General features: G+C 37.6%; 1 protein-coding gene across 2 annotated transcripts in view; it reads left to right on the plus strand.

The window, feature by feature from the left end:
• CTNNA3 (catenin alpha 3) overlaps window positions 1-21,024 on the plus strand; it is a 540,343-nt gene that overhangs the window by 424,184 nt on the left and 95,135 nt on the right. For both annotated transcript variants that reach the window (XM_059820900.1, XM_059820901.1), the window contains exon 13: window positions 10,110-10,261. In XM_059820900.1, coding sequence (XP_059676883.1) covers window positions 10,110-10,261 — 152 coding nt within the window. The remainder of the gene's footprint in view (window positions 1-10,109; window positions 10,262-21,024) is intronic.

The raw sequence follows: 21,024 nt of genomic DNA on the forward strand, positions 1-21,024 counted from the left end.
GTGTTTGTCCGTTGATTTTATTGTTCTAGCTAGCTTTCCCCAGGACTTCTACATGCTTAAATTAAATTAACCTCCTTCTTTGTCTTCCAGATGAAAACAATAACTTGCCACATCCCACCCACTGTAACAGTTTTTAATTGGAAATGAAATCAGATACTAGGCATTAAAAATCAGAGAGTGCTTTGTCTATCCTTACATAAAATTAGCAAAAAATCTGTGAGAGTAGCCTGCTATTGCACTGATACTGTTTGATAACAGAATCAAGTGCTAGAAACTGATTAGCTAAAGAGTTCGTAACATCCCTCCAGATTATTCTCCATTCTTGTGGACTGCTAATTCTCTTCACACTGATTTAGAGCAGGTTTAATTTTTCTTTTTTCCAGTGGCAAGCGAATAAGACGGAGAGATTGTAATATCTCTCCATTTTTTTTTTTTTCTTCAATAGATAGGAGAGTATGTATGTGTGTACATACAGCATTTATGCAGTTGAATAGAAAGTTACAGAGATGTAGTTTAAAATTATAGAGAAAGTGTTATGGTCATACTCAATAAATGAAGCCAGTCTTTTGAGACTCAAAAATCATAATCTATCAGACAAAAGGCAAAAAAATAATTTTGCAATATTTTCTTCTTTTTTAAAAAATTATTGTGTTTACAGACACAATGCTTTTATGGAATGTGTCTGGTATGTTATAATAGGTATGTTTACAAACAAATCCACCTTACTCAGCCACAGACTGTTTTGTGGAATTCCATTTTTGTTGGATGAAGCCTGAATGCTTTGGGGATCTTCTGAAGATGCTTGGATTTCTTCAGGGACAGGAGAAGGTGCATTAAGAGTTATAAGCTCAGGGCATAGGCCAGGGTAATGCTAACCAGTAATTTCTGGGGTGTAACAGTAAACGTGGAATAAGCAGACTGTCAGTCTGCAGGTAGTCTCAGCATTCATAAGTGAGTATGTGAGGAAACCCACACTTCAGTCATGGCAATGTTAATGTATAAAACCTTAGCCAAAACAAGGCTTGTATTGCACACGGAGTAAGAATATATTCCACGTTCCCAAATAGATAGACTCTAATACAACGGTGAATTTATTACATGAAGTGAATTTTTTTTTTTTTTTAGTTCAACTCTCGGGTTTTCTCTTCCCCACTTAAATTACTGAAAAGCTGTTCTCTGTCCAGATAGTCTCTCTTACATGTAATGAAGGGACTCCCCCACAGGAAGATCTCCATTTCTTCTTAATGGTTTATATAGCATGTCCTGTGTCCTCTTCAGTACATTTGAACAATCCCAATTCAGGAGTATTTGTTCAGCAGCCTTTAGAAATTGCCTCATGTGTTTGTTAGTCAGCTCCCTGCTCTTGCTGGCAGACCTCTGGCCTTCAAAGCCAGTGAAGAAAAACTTGATTAGAAATCTGCAGTAACAAGTTGTAGTCATAGAAATGGAGGCTGCAATTCCCAGTCATTTTAAACAGCTCTAAATGCAGCTTTTATTGACAGCAGTGGGGCCTGCCAGCCCCATCTGCCTTTTCCTGCCACCTTCCTTGTACCAGTACTAGCATGTCAACTATCTGGCCTGGTAGCAAATGGGACTAGAATACTGAACCACCTCAAAACTAGCTTGGCAGCCAAAACACGAAGTTTTCAGCTGCTTCAGTTCATTGAACTTTGTCATCATGCTGCTGTATGATCACTAGTTTTGAAGATAGGACATGCATGTGGATGTAATACCACAAAACTGTTGTCATATATTCAGCATAGCTTATGTATAAATATATATGTAAAAATATACATATATTATAAATAAATACGTATGCTAGGCATTTATATATAAATATATAATTTTCTAAATAATTATTATATATTTTTTTTTATATATGCTTAGCTGTGATACTAAATGCTTGTTGGTTATGCCATAATCTTACAGCCTTGCAAGTGCATACAGTGTTGCAAAATGCTTATACACAGTTTCTGGTTTCACTATTCTAGTATGCATAGGTCTGGGTTAAAGAGAAGGAAATACTAATTATATCTTGCTTTTAGTATGCAAATTCTTTTTACGTGCAACAGGCCTCTGCTTTGGCTACTTCATGTTTTATTATGCTTATAGTATGCAAAAGCATTAGCATGAAATACTAAATCCCACGAAGATCATTTATAGGTGTGGTGTTTAGAAACTATAATATAGAAGGTGTGTTTTAAAAATGGGATCAGAGTCAATGATCAGTGGATTTATTGTATGGGCTATGAAAAAATATTCTAATGTGGTTCAGCAATTGAGTAAAATTCAATGCTCTTTTGGGAAAAACTTGTTTCAGTTTAGAGAACATTTTTGATAGAAGTACAAATTGTTCAATTGAAGAGAATTTATACAGTAAGGAGCAAAATAAAACACAATAAAAAACATGGTACAACAGTTTTAAATAGAAATGTGGGATTGTGGTTTTGAACAGTTTTTAATATTAGTTATTCTTCTTACTGTTTTTTTTGTCAACACTGTTTTTTTTCCCCAAAAGCTTTTTCATATTTTTATGTTTTTATTTTTGTTTCACAACTGTTCTTTGACTTACACATACCATGCTTTCATACTGTTTCGCTGTGGCACCTTGATGTGTGCCTCCACTCTAAAGAGGTGGTTTTATACGTACAATTAAGCATAACACATAAGATGTACATTTAAAGACTTTAAACAGTAGAGGACAGAGTACATAAACGCTCTATTTTTGGAGGTGAATGTGGCAGAGACATTTAAGAAATAATTTTCATGCATGATTATTGATAAGAGAAAGCAAATGGCACTAATTCCTATGATTCTTTGGGTTCTGATTAATTTTGTACATATGCAGTGTGTGAATGCAGTGTTCTGAATGTCATCTAGTGTTCATATGGGTCATGTCCTTTTTGTTACCTATGTTGTACTAAAATACATGTGTTACACAGCAATGCAGATTTAATTGTGCAGTAGCACATAAAGTAGTACTGGTCAGGAGATTTAAAGCCCACCAAAAATTTCAACAGAATTATTTTTTCTCCTTTAAATGTCAGTCAGTTTTCATAGACATAATGTGGATACTTTGTGAAAACAAGGTAATTTTTTACCTTTCCACCTGAAAAGGCTTTCCAGAGTTGGTTGGACCTTCTAGGGCCTTGAGACTCAGAAGAGAGGAGAAAATCACTTCAAGCAGCATTCTTCGTATCCATACCTTGAGATTAACTGCATCTGCAAGGGGTAATTTCCTTGGTAACATAAGGTACAAGGTCACTGGTTCTGACTTTTATGAGTTTTCATGAGCTCTTGGTGCCTAGAATAATTTTTAGCTCATTTTTGAAGTAGGAGACTTGGAGATTTCTCTGGATCGCTTCCACTGTTGTCTCTTCAAATTTCACCTTTTTCAAGGTAAAATATGAGAGAGATTACATACAGAATCATAGAATCATTTAAGTTGGAAAAGACCCTTAAGATCAAATGAGTCCAACTGTAAACCTAACACTGCCAAGTCCGCCACTAAACCATGTCCCTAAGTGCCACATCTACACATCTTTTAAGTAGCTCGAGGGATGGTGACCCAGCCACTTCCCTGAGCAGCCTGTGTCCATGCTTGATAACAGTTTCAGTGAAGAAATTTTTCCTGATACCCAATCTAAACCACCCTTCACGCTACTTGAGGCCATTTCTTCTTGTCCTATCACTTGCTACTTGGGAGAAGAGTCCGACACGTGTCTTGTTACAACCTCCTTTCAGGTAGTTGCAAAGAGCAATAAGGTCTCCCCTCAGCCTCCTTTGCTCCTGACACAGTCATAGCCTGCTTGTAGAGATATGGCAAGTGCATCTGGAAAGGTAAGGTATAAAACATGTATTTGGGATCCTTCTGTAAGTCTAGACTCTACTGCCTTTGTAGAACAAGAAGATAGAAATCTATCCATATACTTCATTGTCAACAATGGACTTACTAGATCTCGTAAGGTGAGTTGGTCTTCATATACTATAGCTATACTTCCATTCTTAGGGAAACCCTAGCTATGACAGGCTAACCTGTTGTCATGGCTTCACCATCTTTTGATTGCCGTGCAGGCTGTTAAGGCAGACAGCCTTTAGTGCTCTTTTAGTTCTGCTATGTCACAGACTTCTCATGCTACAAGCCACTCACTGTCCATCTAATTTTATGATTAAATTAAGAAGTCCTTCATTTATCTACTCTTCATCTTTAGAAGACTTAGAGTCGTCTTGTTCAGGTTGTTCAGTCTTGCCAGCAGTGAAAGCCGTACTACCTTTCATGTTGCTTATGATTGCAGCTCCATCTCAGAGCTTTGGCAGCTAGATTTATCTTTTAATGTTATTCTGGAGTAACTCTGGAAGTTTCTTTTGTTTAAAATTGCCCAGGAAGCACTAACAGTGTAGGATTCTGGGTTTTGTTTTCTCTGCAGCACTGAAGTTTTTCATAAAAGTACTGCTCATAATGATTGCTTATGCTTGAGGCTGGCATTTTCTCTCTCTGGATTGAGAGCTTTGGGTTCACATACTACTGGGTTAGCTCCAAGGAGCCCTCCTGGTCTTGTAGGCAACCTAATTTCCTTCAGGCTGATATACATAAGTGGGGACATACACAGCGACGTTCTGAAGACTGTTTTGCAGGATTTGTGGGTGCCCTGAGGTCAATTTCTTAACCTTGAGTATCAACAAATGTCAGCTTTTTTTTCTCTAAAAGAAGTCTCTTCCAAGGATTACTGTTGTCAGGTGCACTCTTCGCCCTGTAGTTATGAATGGCAATATATCAGTTACCTTCAAGTTTGTCAAGCGTTATCTTCTGGATGACAGAGACTGCATTTTTGGTACCTTGAGGTGCAACATTATCCAGACAGTTTTTGGTCTCAGGACTTGCTGTGTCTCTTGGTTTGGAGACGTGTAGCTCTTCCTGTGATTTCAGATCTTTTTGCAGCAAACTGAGGTCATCATCAAGACCTGAGCCTCTGCTTTTTTCATTCTTCCTGCCTAAAGATTTTAGTGCGGCTGTTCTTTTCCTGCTTGGAGGCTAATTAATAGAAAGACATAGTGTGCTGAAAAAAGGTATTAAGCTTAGTGGTTGAAACATGTGGCTTGGCATAAGTCTAGGTTGCACTCATCTCATTTAACTTGCCTGCCTGCAAATCTGGTTTATTTCTGTGATCTGTGATCATACTAGTTTCATATTAGGTTCATACAGCATCTTTTTAGGCCTTACATGACCATGCTTTTGGCTTTTGCTTACTTTTTTAAAACCTGTCTTTCGGTGGGGTTTTGGAAGTTTTCCTGGGGCTTTTCCTTCCTGTTAGAATCGTAATTAATCCATAATAACTGACCCCAATTTTACTGTCTTCAGGAGGAAGACCATTTTTTCACTCAGTCTTGCCCACATTTTTTTTTTTTAAATGGTCTTTTTTGTAGCAATTACTTCAGCTAACTGTGGAAGATGGAGATTCCCATTCTTATAACAAATCCCCCTTAAGCCATTCTCGTTAAGTTCTCATGCAGTCTTTACTCACTTCGATATTAGAGGTTTGGTTTAGGTACTAACCTTTGTGGGATTTTTATTCTGAGTGCTGCATTAGTTGAAACTTTTTATTCACTCTGGGTATTCTGTATTTTTGTATATTGACAAGACAAACTTTTTAGGAAGGCTGCTCATGTTTTCCTGTCTCTTACCAAACAGTCCTGTGGCACTTTTATTTCCACATAGAAGATGTCTCACTGGATGGCTGACTGCCCAACAAAGAGTCTTTCTCCTTTGTTGAAAGGTCATTGAACTTAAGTTCAAGCAATAGCTGTGGCAGTCTTGCAGAGTCTACCTGTAGCTGGGGTCTGTAGGTCTGCCACAGAGAGCTTCATTCATTCATCTGGGCACTGTGTCTTCATATCCATTTCAAAGCTGCCTTTGAAAGAGTAGTTTTTCAGTCTTCATTGTAGTGGGAGCTCTTGAACCTTCTTCTAGTCTATTTACACCATACAATAAGTTGCTCACAGTGTTTATACATATAGATAAACATTGAAGGTGAAAGCTTGGTTATCTACCACAAACTCTTTTTCTTGAGATAAATTGTGTATACGTGCATTCAGTAGTCCACCACATCTGCTCCCCCTTGACATCCTTTGAGAAACTCTGGCATTCTAAGTTGAGAGGAACTGAGAGGGAGAGTCATACCCTGCCTGTATCATTCCAACGTACACACAAGGGATGGGACCTGGGTGTTGTCCTGCAGAGATGGCAGAGTACCAAATAGTCTTATTTCCAGTACTTGAGTATAAGAATGATAGAAAATAAGTAATCCGTGTTTCATTTTTTATTAAGATGCTTTTTGGTGGTTTTTTTTTGCTTTTGTCAAATAAATGAGACGGGGGTTTTGTTGGGGTTTTTCCTTTCTTTTCTTTCCCAAGTAAAAACCATAAATATTTTGAATTTTATTTTTTTTAAAAAAAGGTCATTATTTTTTGATCGATTCTAGGAGGTCATGTCTGTCCATGTCTGTTATATTCATTTTGTTAAGGCATTCTGCAGGTGAGTGTTGCATATGTGTGGACATTTTAACTGTGAAGACTTGCTTTTTCAATATCAAGCTGTCCTGATTGCTGATGAAGCGATGTTAATCACTTAACGCAACTTCATTAGAAGGTGCAAGTAGAATGGCTCATGTTTTCACCTGTTTTCACTGGCCTTCTGCAAAGTTGAAAACCTGTTGTCCTGAGGATTTTGTTATTAAAAATAACAGGTACACAGTTGTTAATTGGAATAAAGTGATCAGTGAAGTTTACTTCTCTGTATTACCTAATGTGACTGTGACATATAGATGTGGTAGCCTCTGAATTAAGAGCTGGGCCATGACAGCTATTAAACTACGAAGAGGATTCATTAGTTGGTTTTGGCTGAAGATGACAAAATCAAGCAAAAATTTTTAGAGGTCTAAGAAGACCTGGCCTGCAAGGAAAGACAAATAGTATTGTTTATTTAAAACAAGAGGGGAATTAGGAAATACATGATTTTAAATAAATTTTAAAATAAACAAGCTTAATGTCAAGAAGAGTGCAGAACGTGGTTTTGGTGGCATGAAATCTGTAAATTAGTTTGGTGACTTCCAACATGACGATTATGAGCAGTATCGGTATTTTCCAAAACATCCTCCTGCTTTCCACACCTTTACCCTCAGGAAAGGCAGGATTACAGATGTTCATGTTGAAATTTGCTCATAATTTTTGTTGAGAAATGAAAAATAGCAAAAATTCAATTAAAAATTGTAAGTTTCCTTCAAAAATGTTTTAATGTTAAAATAACAAAAATGCAATAATTTATAACACTTGAAATTTTTTGTTTTACTTACCACTTGTTTAATTTTTCTTTGCTTTTGAAAGATTGAAAACATCAGTCTTGTTCAACCTATTTTTACCTGTACCCACTTCTCCTCTGTGTTTAGGCTGCCTGGAAGAATAAAGCAGAGTACAGCAAAGATGCACATTATTAATGTAATTCTAGTCCACTTAATGCAGTGTTTCAGAGCAATGCCTGAGCCATTTGAGGGTGTATGAAGTAAAGTATTTTTGATGCCAGTGATCCATGGATAAAAACTCATATATCCACCAAAACCTCTTTTTAAGTAGTCATTTGGTTGGGAACTCAAAAATCAAATAAATCGGATGCAGTCAAGAAAGGAGTCTTGGATTTGAGGGAATTAACCAATCATATACAGGATAAATGGCCAAATAATAAGAACTGTTTGATAACCTTACAATAGCCCAAGTGTATTTTTATACTTCATTGGCAGATTGTTATGTATATATTTTAGAATTAGAGTTTAGTCTTGTGTTTTAATTGTGTGTAAAAATTACATTGATGAAAAGCAACCATCTTCAAAATGTTACCAAAGGGAAGCCACTGAGATCATATTTCTATAATCAAGTGCAGCTTGTGGTGTAGCACTGACTCCACCAGTAGTATATGAGCTATAGAGTACGTATTTCTATAAAGTCCTTTTTCATAAGTGATGTATTCGTTCAGACAAACACTGTGATAATGAGTTTGGCCTCAGAAAGAGTGGTAAAAAGGCCATTAATAAGCATATGGAATAAGGATGGAGTGCAGGATGGAGCCTGACTAGATAACTGAGAAGAAATAGCCTGTCCTGTAGAAGAAGAGGGTTGCAGGCAGTTAGCGGCCACTAAACATACTGCTGGTAAGCAGGGAATCTGTTCTTTACAATACTGCAAGTGAAAGTACATGAAGTACAATGAACTGAGAAGTGAAGATGTAGGAGGCTCTGGAAAACACTTCATGGTTATGACTACATCAGTGGAAATATTGAATTCCTGAAAACTTCTTATGTTGTCCTTTGCAGTATTTTTACAATGGATGTGAAGAGCTGAATGTTTAATTTTATGTAAACGTATGAGGTGTCATTTATTTCAAAATTGCCACACTTGCAATTATTTTTATAGCCTAGGGGCCAAGATCTTTGTTTAACAGGAAAAAAAAAAAGATTTCATGTTCTGAAATTGTATATTTGTGTTTCTTTAAAAAAACCAAAACCAAACACAGTTTCAAAAAGCACTAAATAAATAGGTGCTTGCTCTCCCTGATTATTCCATTTGGTTGCTAATGAAAAATGTACCTTGTCTTTTTTCTGTACCATTTAAGAAATCTGTTCTTGCCACTGACCTTTTCAGAAGGCAAGGTAATTCAAGTGATAATCTGAAGAGGGAAGAAAGGATTTTAAATATCCTATTTTTCAAATTAAATGGCATCTACTTGTCACACACTTGTGGAGACCTATTTTACAGAAGAAAATGAACCTTCCCACTACCACTGAATTAACTGAAGTTCGTTATTTCTGAGAACTGACACATAAAGTAACTGTTCTGCACTCCAGAGAGAAACAGCTGAGCTCGAGGACAGTGAAGTTACTGTAATTTAAGAGTGAATTTAAATGTCTCTGTGGGTTATGCGGGTTTCTCCATGTAAAGTTAGGGGTTAAAGCATTATTGTGGCATTTTTCCTAATATTTAAAGTACATGTTGCCAGGTTTTCTAATTCAGAAGTCCTGTTGATTATCCGCATAAAAATTTATTGTGTACTTCAAAATTTGCCTGAAAGGATTCATACTTAAGGTATTGGTTGTGTTGCTTTCATGTGGTATGAATTTATGAATTACACAGCACATAATTATGGAGGAAGGGATGGAACGCATATTATACTTTTATTTGAAACCAACAGATTCCCTGAAAAAAATCTTCTGTTCCACAAGGTATATGTTATTCATATTGAATATTACAGAAGTTGAGTTCTATCCTTTTACTTCCCATATTTTTTGTCTTCAGTCTCCAAGTGATAGGAAGTAAGTTGTTGCAAGTGAGTTTGATCTCTACTTGTGTGAGGTCCTGTGCATGATGGATTTTCCGGCTGCATTCTCTCTTCACTCTATATTCTGTGTCTTGGGTTTCCTTTGCTTCAAATTGATGTGAAGGATCAAGGGGGATGTAATGGTACCAGGTCACAATGTCAAACAAGGCCATGGAGCACCAGAAGCAAATTCCCAGGATGTTCTTGGTAAAGCACAGGTTAATATCAAACTGACTCAAAATTTACAATTTATTTTATCCATTCAAACAAGATCAATTGCCTTGGTAAGTCCAGGTTACAATTGTGGGACTTTTTAATTTGGAGAATAAGCATCAGTCTTTTGGTAGTTTTTTCTCCATTCGGACTGAAAGCAGATTCTGAAATAGTAAGAGTCTGTTGAATAGTAGTTGCAACTTTGAGCCAGGTTATTCATCCTGATTCTTTGAGTGAAATTGCTATTGAAATCACTGGCAGGTTTTTACAACTGCTTCCCTGACTCCTCTTTTAAGGCTTTCTTCTTTGTTGTAGTATATAACCATCCACAGCTTATGTGCCCACCAAGTGTATTTTTATCACTGTGATAAAAATTACAAATGTATTCTCACTTAAAACTAATCACGTTATTACTATAATGCCTTTTTAAAATGAAGTTTTAATCAATGTGAGGTAATTTGCCAGAAAGAAAAATTACATGTTTTATCCTTTTTATGCTCACTGAGGGGTTTTTTGTGTTTTCTTTTTTAAATAGTGATTCCAGAGTTTATTAGTCAAGTAAATACTGCATTGGAGAGCTTAAGCAAGAACACAGCGCACCTGTTTGATGATAACCAGTTTGTAGACATTTCTAAGAAAGTGTATGATACGATTCATAACATCAGATGCTCAGTCATGATGATTCGGGTAAGTTTTTTATTTGTCCATTTAATATTCATTTCTGAGATAGTTCAGGACATCAGAGCATTTTCAGGAGAATTTAGAATGGTGTATGTGAACAATACCCCTAAGCTCATATCCATATTGAATTGATCTGGGAAATCTGGATTGCAATAAAACACATGTGATCGTAACTCAAGAAGGCTAAAATTGCGTTGAGTACCAGATCAGAATGTTGCATAAAAATGTGTTTTGTTCTTTTAAAAATATTTATTTATGTTTGGTTGATAAAGATCTTCATTCACTTCATTAATTACCAACTTGTGGCTACAAACTCCTATCTGCTTGTAGCTCTTCAGCCTTACCCTTATTTAGTGGAAGGTAGGAACAGAGAGTATATTCAGGTGATTCTGAAAATCTCTTGTGGAAGTTTTGCCAGCTGCACAACTGAAGACTTAACAGCCTGATTTCTGTCAATCTTACACAATCACAATCAAGGTACTTATCCTAGTGTTTTTCCTGAAGTTCAAGAAAATGCTTCAGAACACTTTAATTTTAAAATTTTAAACAGAATTTTGTCAGATGAAGAATTTCCCCCAAATATCTTCAATCCACAAACCCCATTTCAAATTATATAACAACTGAGCTGCAATAATTGTATGTTCATCAATTTTGGTTTTAAATTAAATTCAACGTTATTTAAAATGTAGATACATTTTTCAAAGGAAGTTTGTCTTTTCTTCTCAACTGAAAAGACAATGCAATTAAGAAACAGATTCCCCTTTTCTTTTAAATACAAAAACGTATCACAGGCTACTGAGGCCAGCAGGCTGAAGGAGGTGATTCTGCCCCTCTGCTCTGCTCTGGTGAGACCTCAGCTGGAGTACTATGTCCAGCTCTGGAGTCCTCAGCCCAGGAAAGACATGGACCTGTTGGAGCAGGTCCAGAAGAGGGCCACAAAAATGGTCAGAGGGCTGGGACACCTCTCCTATGGGGAAAGGCTGAGAGAGCTGGCATTGTTCAGCCTGGAGAAGAGAAGGCTCTGGGGAGACCTCATTGCAGCCTTCCAATACTTAAAGGGGGCTTATAAGAATGATGGGGACAGACTTTTTAGCAGGGCGTGTTGTGATAGGACAAGGGGTAATGGTTTTAAACTAAAAGAGGGTAGATTCAGACAAGATACAAGGAAGAAATTTTTTTACAGTGAGGGTGGTGAAACACTGGCACAGGTTGCCCAGAGAGGTGGTAGATGCCCCATCCCTGGAAACAGTCAAGGTCAGGTTGGATGGAGCTCTGAGCAACCTGATGTAGTTGAAGATGTCCCTTCACTGCAGGGGAGTTGGACTAGATAACCTTTAAAGGTCCTTTCCAACCCAAACCATTCTATGATTCTAATACGGAAAATACTAGTGAGTCTTAACATAGTGCAGTGTGTAAATTAAACAGTTTCAGTAGGAATTCAAATGTGCGAAGTCTTTAAAATGTCTCATCCTTATTGCAGTTGTCAATTATGAAATTGTTTCTATACTGAAGAGAGATCCTGAAACAGACAACATCTTGCCCATAGCAGGAGGAGTTTATGTGAGTTGGATTTATCGGGCAAAACAAACCAGGTTGAGGCCGATCCTCTGTTAGGTCTTCTGATCAGTTCCTGTTTCAGTGAACATAGGCTAAGAGTTTTGGTTAGGACATCTAATTTTTTTTTGCAGATCAGTTAAGCTTCATTTAATGCCTGCATTGCTCATTCCATCTTCCCTTAGTGACTCAGGGACTCTTGTTTTTTTAAAATTAGAGAGTTGTTTCTATCTGTTTCTCGGTGGGATCTGAGTCTTCCATATGTCCAGTCTACTTGGGCTTGAACTCCAGATGATCATGACTGACTAACCCTTTATGGAGTTTTTAATTTTTGGGAAATGCACTGAGGAGTGTAACAAAGCTTCAGTCAGTTTCTGTGAAGACGTGGACACTGCTCTGCAGGAAACTCTGAGTGTATATTCTTACCGTCCTCTTTGACATGTGTGTGTATTTGGACAGTCGCTCAAAAAAGAGAAGGATATTTCCCCTTCTTTCTGAAGCATGAGGGGAAAACTTTCATCTGAAGAGACTGTACATATGCATAATGCATAGTGAGTGCATTATGCATAACGCATAGTATGTGTACTGTGTAAGTGCATAGTGCATCTGTAGAATTGTAAGTCATTGCACAACACGTAAATGGACAGTATTAATATGAAGATTTCTTCCAGTGCCATCTTCCACTTCTGCTTTGCAAGTGCAATTTGGCAAGGCAAGAAAAAACCGAAGTATCAGAAATTGCCTTGTTGGCTGTACCTGAAGCTGTGGGTAGCAAAGAGCAGATACTCCTCCTTCTCCTCCTCCTTCCCTGAATTGAAGTTATGACCAATGGGATAAGAGCCTGACTCCACTGTACTGAACCTCCCATTATCCTAAACAATGTATGTGTTTGCCTTAGAAATCAATGTGGCTTGAACTGTATTCAGTTGTATTTGAATGTATTCTACAGCCCAGCAATTGCAGAGTCCTGACAAAAGCTCAGGTGATTAAAAAAAATTAATAATTTATTAAAAACGACATGTGCAGCTTTCTACTTAATGAATACCATTTTTCAGACATTGTCATGAGAGAGTATTTTTGAGGTTTGGTGAAATGATAGTCAGCTAATCCACCATCCCTTAGAGGTACTTACTGCCAGCATGGAGTGCTGAGGAAACCCTGGCATTCATTTTTTGAGTGAGGATGTATTTGAATTCCTCATTAGATACGTTCCAGACAATGCCAGTTTCATTTCAGTCTGCCTGTAAGAAGCTTTAGTAAATCTGATGGTTATTCAGACGTATGCTGTTACCACTGCAGCCAAGGTGAGGAAGTAAGTGTTGTGTGGCCAACTTATAGGGGCTTACTGATACAGTGCCAAAGAACAATGCATTGCTGATTACAGGGAAAGAAGTTGTTGATCAAAATATAGTTGAGAAGTGTAAATGAACAAGGACACTGATTCACAGGGGCCAATTTTTCAACATCAAAGTAAAAGCAGAAACTCTCCAGATCAGTTCCTCAGGAAGCATTTCAAGCATGTAATTACACAGAGAATGTTTTTAAAAATAGAGTTCTAACTGTAAAATGCTGCCAAATACTATTGTTAATGAACATTATCAGATATGCTTTTCAACGTCCAAGCTTAACCATAGATACATAAAACATTCATTCCAGTCTTGCAGGTATAATGTGAATTACACTTGAGAGCAACTGAACGGTGGAAGGTGTGCTGCGCTGATGACCTGTAATAGAAATGCCTCTGGAACTGCAGGATGCCTCCCTTAAGATGCTTTTCATTGTTTCACTTGCACAGATTAATTCCTCCAGTGGGAGCTGTTGGTTTGAAATGATCAGATGTTTGATCCAGGGCTTATAGCTGCATGTGCTTATTAGTGTCCACATTCCTCAGTCCTTTTTTGACTCTTGAAGCATCTGCTTTTTGTTAAATTGTAGAGGCTTTGGGAGCTTGATTTTGCACAGGAACATTTGGGCATTATCTGGATACTGTTTTAGTAAGTATATTGCTGTTATGGAAATAGATTAGGGTAGATAGTAGAATTGAAGACAAGAATTCTGCCATGTGAAATACATGGAAAAGTCAAAGGAAATAGGCTGACAGTTTTTGAGACAGTACGTATTAAATGTTGCATAACGTTAGTAGAACTTCCTTAAAAAAAATAATAGGTGCTTCTGTATGAAAGTGTAGTTTGTTGACAAGACAGCTGGATTGAAGTAACAGCTAATAATATCCCGTTAGGATATTAAACACAGTGAAAGTGGTAAATGACTTCAAATGAATGGTAAGTACTGATAGCTGAAGCGGTAGTAAAGTCATCCTAACAGAAATACACCAAGAACAGTGGAAAAGAATTCACCAGGTCAAAGTTCCATGGAGTTCTTTGTTTTTATTTGAGGATAAACAAGTGAACCGCTCTGAGTTTTCCAGAGAGGAAGAAGAGGGCAAAATGTTCATGTACTCTATTCAAAATGCTTTTACTGCTCTTATGTTCATGGAAGCAGTGAATGAGGAACCTGTGTTCCCTAATTTTATGAGAGGTGGAAAATGTATATTGAGATTGTAGTAGTATATTGAGATTGTAGATCTGATGCAATGCATCATTTTGATGCATTACTTGAAAACCCTTCCTGCTGAATGTGTATTCCATGTGCTGTTTCTTTCAGAATTCTGGCATGGAGACAGGTTCCCTCAGAGTTTATGGTGTAAGGCTTTTTGAGCATTTCTTTTGCAGATTGTGCCTTTATTACCATTGAGCAGCCTTTCTCTGCACCATGTTGTACATCATCTCCACCCCCAATCCCCTCTGAAAACTGAGACAAAGCATTCATTTTGGTTTTCTGTCATACCTCGATACTTTTACTTCATCTACATCATTACTACATCCGCATTCCATTCCTTGTCTTCCTGTTTCTTTAGCTAATAGTCTTTTACTGTGGGTTTTAATTTCCTTTGCAAAATCAAACTCAGTTTAGCTACACATTCGCGTGTCTACAGCATGACCCTTTTTAAAATGTTTTGGCTACCTCAGAATACCTTTGGGATGGGTTCCCTTTTTCTCCTTTTGTTGGTTGCAAATTCTGGGTAGTTTTTCATTCTGTTTTAAAGAAGTGTAAGAGTTCATCCATAAAAGAGTTTGTGAGCTCTTCAATACACTTGATTTCTCTTGATAAGGGACGTCACAGCAGACTTCGATCTCTTTTCTCCAGGAGAGTTACAGGAATTTTCAGAACATGGACTTCTCGGAAAGAAAGATAGCAAGTGGTGAAAACCTTCCTATCATCCAGTTACTCTTTCAGCCAGTTAATAAGTGTCTAGTTTAAATTCTACCTTTACTTTTATTAATGACATAATTATCCTACACACGCAGGGTTTTCTGCCTCTTTTTACTTCTGTAGTAGGAATGAGTTAGATCCTGTCAGATGCAGGCAATAGCACACATGAAATGAACCTCTATTTAAAAGCTAGAGAAAACAAAGCAAAGCAGGGAAGTGTTTGAGAAAAAAAACATTTACTGCAGCCTTAAAATTGTTTGTTTTTCCAAGAGAGCCCTGAGACCTCATGGGGAGGAAAGACAAAGAACAATTCATACAGTCTTGGTAAATATCATTGTTGTTGGTCTGAAATTTATGAGTGTTGCTAACTCATTACAAATATGTATTGGGAAGTCTGTTAAATACCTTTTTCTTCATTTTTCTATCCTACACCAATTGCACAAGAGGAAGAAATTCTGCAGCGGTAGTTAGCAAGCCAGTTGGACCTGCACCTCTCATCACTTTCTTGCCATTTCTGACCTAAGTAGGTCAGAGCTGACCTTTCCTTCCCTCAGCTCCTTGTCAACCTCCCTGGCAGAAAGCAGGAACTTTCTTGTGTATTTTCACTTGTGCTCTCTTATGCACTAGGCTTCTGGTATAAACATAGTTAGTATTTGTTATGTTGTCATCTTTTTTTAACCAGGAGAGGATTTTCTTTCCTTGTTACTTAGGAAAAAATATGCTCTATACTGGTTGTTACCAAGCAGATGTTCCCATGCCCTGCCTTCTTCAAATGGTGCTTTCATTGCTTATTCTATCAGTCCTGTCATCCAAAGATTGATTTATCTAGATGCAGTGTGACTGAAAAAGGATATAACATCTTGACGTCCTTTAAAAAAGAGCCTAGAAGAAGTGCCTGTCATCTGTTAAGGGTAGTTGGACATCTGTTCCTTTTTCGGGTTTTCATCCGGAGTCACATAAAAGATCTTACTGGGGAATGTTACTGGAGAAACCAAATAAGAGGTGAGTTAAAACTCTTCAGTGCCATGATCAAATATGGGTACGTGCAAGTAAAAGCTTCTGGCAGCTATTTGTCCCTGCCGTATTACTTGGCTTTTTAACAACTCGAATCAGGATCACCAACCTTGAGGTACCATTATGGGAGAAACTTAACTCAAAGCACTACCCCACATAGGCTACGTTTCGTATCTTAATTCATCTACATAAGTGTTTTCCAAAAACGTCTATGTTCTTTACCCCACGGTAATACCTGTGAAGTCATTTCATATTGTGGAAATACTTGATTATATTTACATCTGTATTAACATCATAAACTCAGTGATTATTATTACGACTTTACCTTGCAGATGTCTTACCAAAATGTTCTCTACTGAAACAGTTTTGGGACACAGTCTGCATACATTTCAGTTTAACATGCTGACGTTTTTCTACATGCTTATCTCCATTTAGTACCACATCAGTTTGTGTTCCCAAATAAAAGCCAATTTCTGTTTTCTGGCAAACAACTACACATACAATTTTGCTTGTATTTCATGTTTATGTGCCATATAACAAACTCTCAAAGGTCTGATTTTCTGCCAATTTCATTAGTTCAAGGCCTTTAATATCTTCAACAAATCAGATGACCATACTGGTTCTCTGTGTAATAGCGTTGCTGGTTTTGTTGCTTTATAGAGCAAAAAGGTGCTAAGCAGTGTATCCGTAAATAAAACCCACCCTCTCATTTTCCTTGAAAGTTGCATCCTGTTGCATCTCGAACGTGTGGGCAAGTTGTTACCCTAAGAAATACCTTTAGAGTTTGGAGTTGCCACAGTTGCCATAACAAGTATCTGTTCTTAAGAGCTGAGGTGTTTCCACAAAAAAATTTAAAACTTTGTTAGTAGAAAACCAGATTAATTTATTGATTTTGAAAACAGATGGCGTGTTCATACCTCAGGTAGAGGGAGGGAGACAGAAGAGTTGAACACAGATGCTCACCCTTTTAATCTCAGAGGTGGGAGTGGAAGCCAAAGCACAGATACGTTATTACTTCACCCAAGGACGGATGGCCTTTCTCCTCCCACATCTTCAGGTCCCCTTTGCTTAAACCATTGAATTAAGAGTCAGCAGGGTAGTTGGGGAATGATAGATTTCTCTCTTCCCTTTTTTTTTTTTTTTTGTAACAAAAGACAAGAGAAACTAGCTGGCTTTTGTGCTTCTACATTCTTGCACTTTTGGACTAACAAAATTTAACTTTTCGGTTCATTGTACATCCTTCTGACTGCTGCCCCTGCTCCCGTGCTCCAGTGATTTGCTCAGTTTTTACAGGGACATTTCCAATTTTAGATTCTGGGTTCTTTTTACATATAAAATGAATAGTGGATAGGAAAACCCAGTTCCTTCTTCATCCCTGTATGCACAGTTCCAAAATCGTCCTTTTACATCCATGTACTATATTATTTCTATACAGAGAAATCATACTATATTATAGGAGTGTCAAAAGCAGATGCCCCCTTCCAAGCAAGAATATGTAGAATTTTCGTATTGTTTTATGTGTATGTTGGAGGAGTAGACTCTTTCTCTAATTGCGTGTATAAGCATATGAGAAAGCACTTGATGTTGTTAGGCTACATCTTGTGTACAGGTCTGACAGTGACAAATTTCTTTCCTCTCCAAAGCAGCAGCTCACATGCGCCATCCAGGTGACTCTAGATATGACTAAATGGAAGTAAGTACTTAAAAGGAGTGCCAGGAACTCACCACTTGGATAGTACCACATTCAGGCCTGTAGTTACTGCATGTTAAGATTTACAACTTTTTTTCATCATTTGAAAGTCTTTTAATACTATTCAGTATTACTCTTTTTGTCCAAAATACTGTGGTTAACTGACCCTTCTTTCTAAACCAAAAATACATCATTATCTTTTGAACCAAACCTTACTTCTCACTGTTGCATAATTTACTCATCTCACAGTCCTGTCAGCGAGGGGAAAGAGAGAAGAGAAACACACATAGAGGATCACAGAAGGGACCTCAGGAGAACGTCTGATCCAACCTCCTGTTGAAAGCAGAGTGTTATCCAGGGCCCTGTGAAGCCAAGTCTGACTTTACTGTCTGATTTTTTTCTTTTATATATTAGTGCTAAGACAGTAATGGAGAATTGGTGGGGCAAACAAAGCAATAGTGCGTGCTAAATCTTATTTATAAAAGTAAGCGGCTTGCTACATTGCATGCAACTACTAGGCTATAATATTTTTACCATTGTTTGCTGTGTTTATGCCTGCTTGTTTACATTCAGCACATAACTGTATGACCCATCTTCTCTTTTTTATTCTTTTCCCACTTAAAAAAGTAATTTTCTTAAATCTGCCTTAGGTTTCCAGTTTGTAAAGTGTCAGCTAATGGGAAAGATGTTGTCTTGTGTTGGTTTTTAAAAAGGAAAAAAAAAATAGGCCTTTATGGGTGTATATATAGTCAAAAATAGTGAATTATTTCAGAATCGCTGATACAGGGACCAGTGGTGAAAGTGTCAGCTGCATACTGTATCCATTACAATATAAATGTGCAATTATCCATCCCGGCAAATCTGCATTGTCTTGTGCCCAAGCTGTACAGCCTTAGGCATCACGCAAGGCTGTGAATTAAGAGCTTCTCGGCAGCAAATTGCTACATGGCTTGCCATCAAAGTCTCTTAGTGCTGGGGTTAGTGGTTCAGACAGAGAAGCTTTGTACAGAAATGGATGGCATGAACAGTTTTGACTTCCTACTTTCAATTCTTCCCAGTTTAGGGATTAAATTATATTGCAACTATGTCATATATGTTTATGTTTTCAATTGTTCACAAAATTGTCTCTCTTTCAGGAAAACAGAACTTTCCAGAATGGTTTGGTAGCTCTAGTTCAGTGGCTTATTGGAAATTTAAGCACAAGGCAGTATTTGTTCTGGAACATTAAAATCTTTCCTGAGGGTTTTTTTCTTACAGCAAGGAAAAGTGATGTGTATTCCTTACTTGCCATTTGGTGCTTACTGTCTAATGTAAATTATATTCCCAGAGAAATGGAATGAATATTATTTTTTTAAAAGGGAAGGACTAACTTTCTGGAACTAACACTGGGAGGCACAGCAAAAGTGTTGCAAATCACAGATGCTCGATTAAAATATGCATCCTGCCACATGGTTCACTGGAGTATGAGAAATGCAAGCCTGGAAATGGAGACTGCAGTCTCTCAGTAGTGTTAATAGCTCAGTCTATGGTTCTGATTCTGAAATCAGCCCTGTCAGTGCTAGTGCCAGTTCTGGCTCAGAGGTGTTCTTTGCACAGTGTAAATCTGGCCATAGTTCCCTTTTACTGGTCATAATCATCTGTAGAGTCCATGGCCTAGCTGAAATCTCTCAATTGCCATTATTTTCACTGTGGAATTGTTTAAGTGGTAGGATGGACTCTTTTTAGCATGATGCAGAAAAGCAATGAGGTACAGTACAAATGTATTCAATATGTAATTGGACTTCAGAAACGTAGTAATAATTATCTGTATGCTAGATAGTGATCTCAGTTTTGCTGGCATGAGAATGGAGTAGCAGTGCTGTGGTTTGTGTCATTCTGTGCTTTGACATTGGTGTAACACTGTAAGACCCAGTCCTGTTGTCATACATGTCCCTGCTGAGGCAGCAGTGTGCAGTGAAAAAGGTTTGGGAGGAATTTATTTATTTATTTAACCCCGAATAGGTGTTTTTGGTTTACGATCTTGTAATTCCTCAGTATTGCATAGGTAGGTATATTTGAGTTCAGGTTTTGCTGTTAATGATACCTTCCTGCCTTTTTTTTTTTTAATAATAAAAAAAAAAACCCAACAAAACAAACCATTGGTTGTGAACTTGAATCACATCAGATTATTTTCTTGGAAGTGTGCTCATAGAGTTGGAATGCAGAGCTGATGAAGGCAGGTGGGCATATCAAGCAAGGAGGCGTAGTAGTAACGGGGAAACTGACTCAGAAAACCCAGAAACCTTAAAAGGAAATTCTTTGGAGAATTTTTAAAAAAAATCCTCCACTGAGCTACTGAGCTTGATAAATGGAAGGTGGTATTTTTAAATACTGCTTACTTGAAAAGAGTCCGTAGAGGTTGACAAACCAGATACTACCTAATTACCTGAGAACCTCTGGGACTTACAACCTGTTCTTAAAAGGAGATAAAAGAAACCCTTCATTATATTCAGTATCAACAAAGTCAGTGTATATTGATACTGAAGTGTGTTGTAGCAAGGGATTACTGTGCATCATGTAGTGCATGGATTGTTTTGAAATTGCCGTTTTAGAGCACCATTCCTTCAACGTGACTTAGCTATTAGCTTTTGAGCCCCTCTTGCTGTTAACTATACCAAGTACTTCCATTACTAGGAAATTAAAGCATTAACATTAACATAAAATTAGTTTGTTACTCCAAGTGCCTTGTTAACCTGGTCTCCATGAAGTAGTCCGCATAAAATTATTATAGAAAATACAAGAAAACCCAATTATTCAGCAAGTTGGACAAAATTCTATCTGAAAATAAAAGCCTTCCTTTTCCCTAGACATGGTCCAGAATGAAATAGTGCATGAGAAATGATCATACGTGCCAATTTGATTAGCCTTTGAAATATCCTGAAATCTGTTACAGTGTTAAATTCACCTACAAAAACAGTAACAACTTTCATGTTATGATACAGCAAAGCATATCCATGTGAAATACTGAGAATAAAGTGCTGCCAATAACTATATAGAGTGAGGCAGTGGCAGCTGGGGATGCATACAGGTACAGTTACATGTCCCTGACAATGGCTTTGTCAGCAGATGACTGCCTTAGCCCCCTTGCACCCAGAGCAGCTGCATGGCGCCCATTCCAGCAACAGCTCATCCCCTTACTACAGTGTAATCAGGTTTCCTCCATTGGGATCATGGCCAGCACAGGTAGGGGCTGACTCTG

Source organism: Gavia stellata, chromosome 9, assembly GCF_030936135.1.
Source record: "Gavia stellata isolate bGavSte3 chromosome 9, bGavSte3.hap2, whole genome shotgun sequence".
Lineage (NCBI taxonomy): Eukaryota > Metazoa > Chordata > Aves > Gaviiformes > Gaviidae > Gavia > Gavia stellata.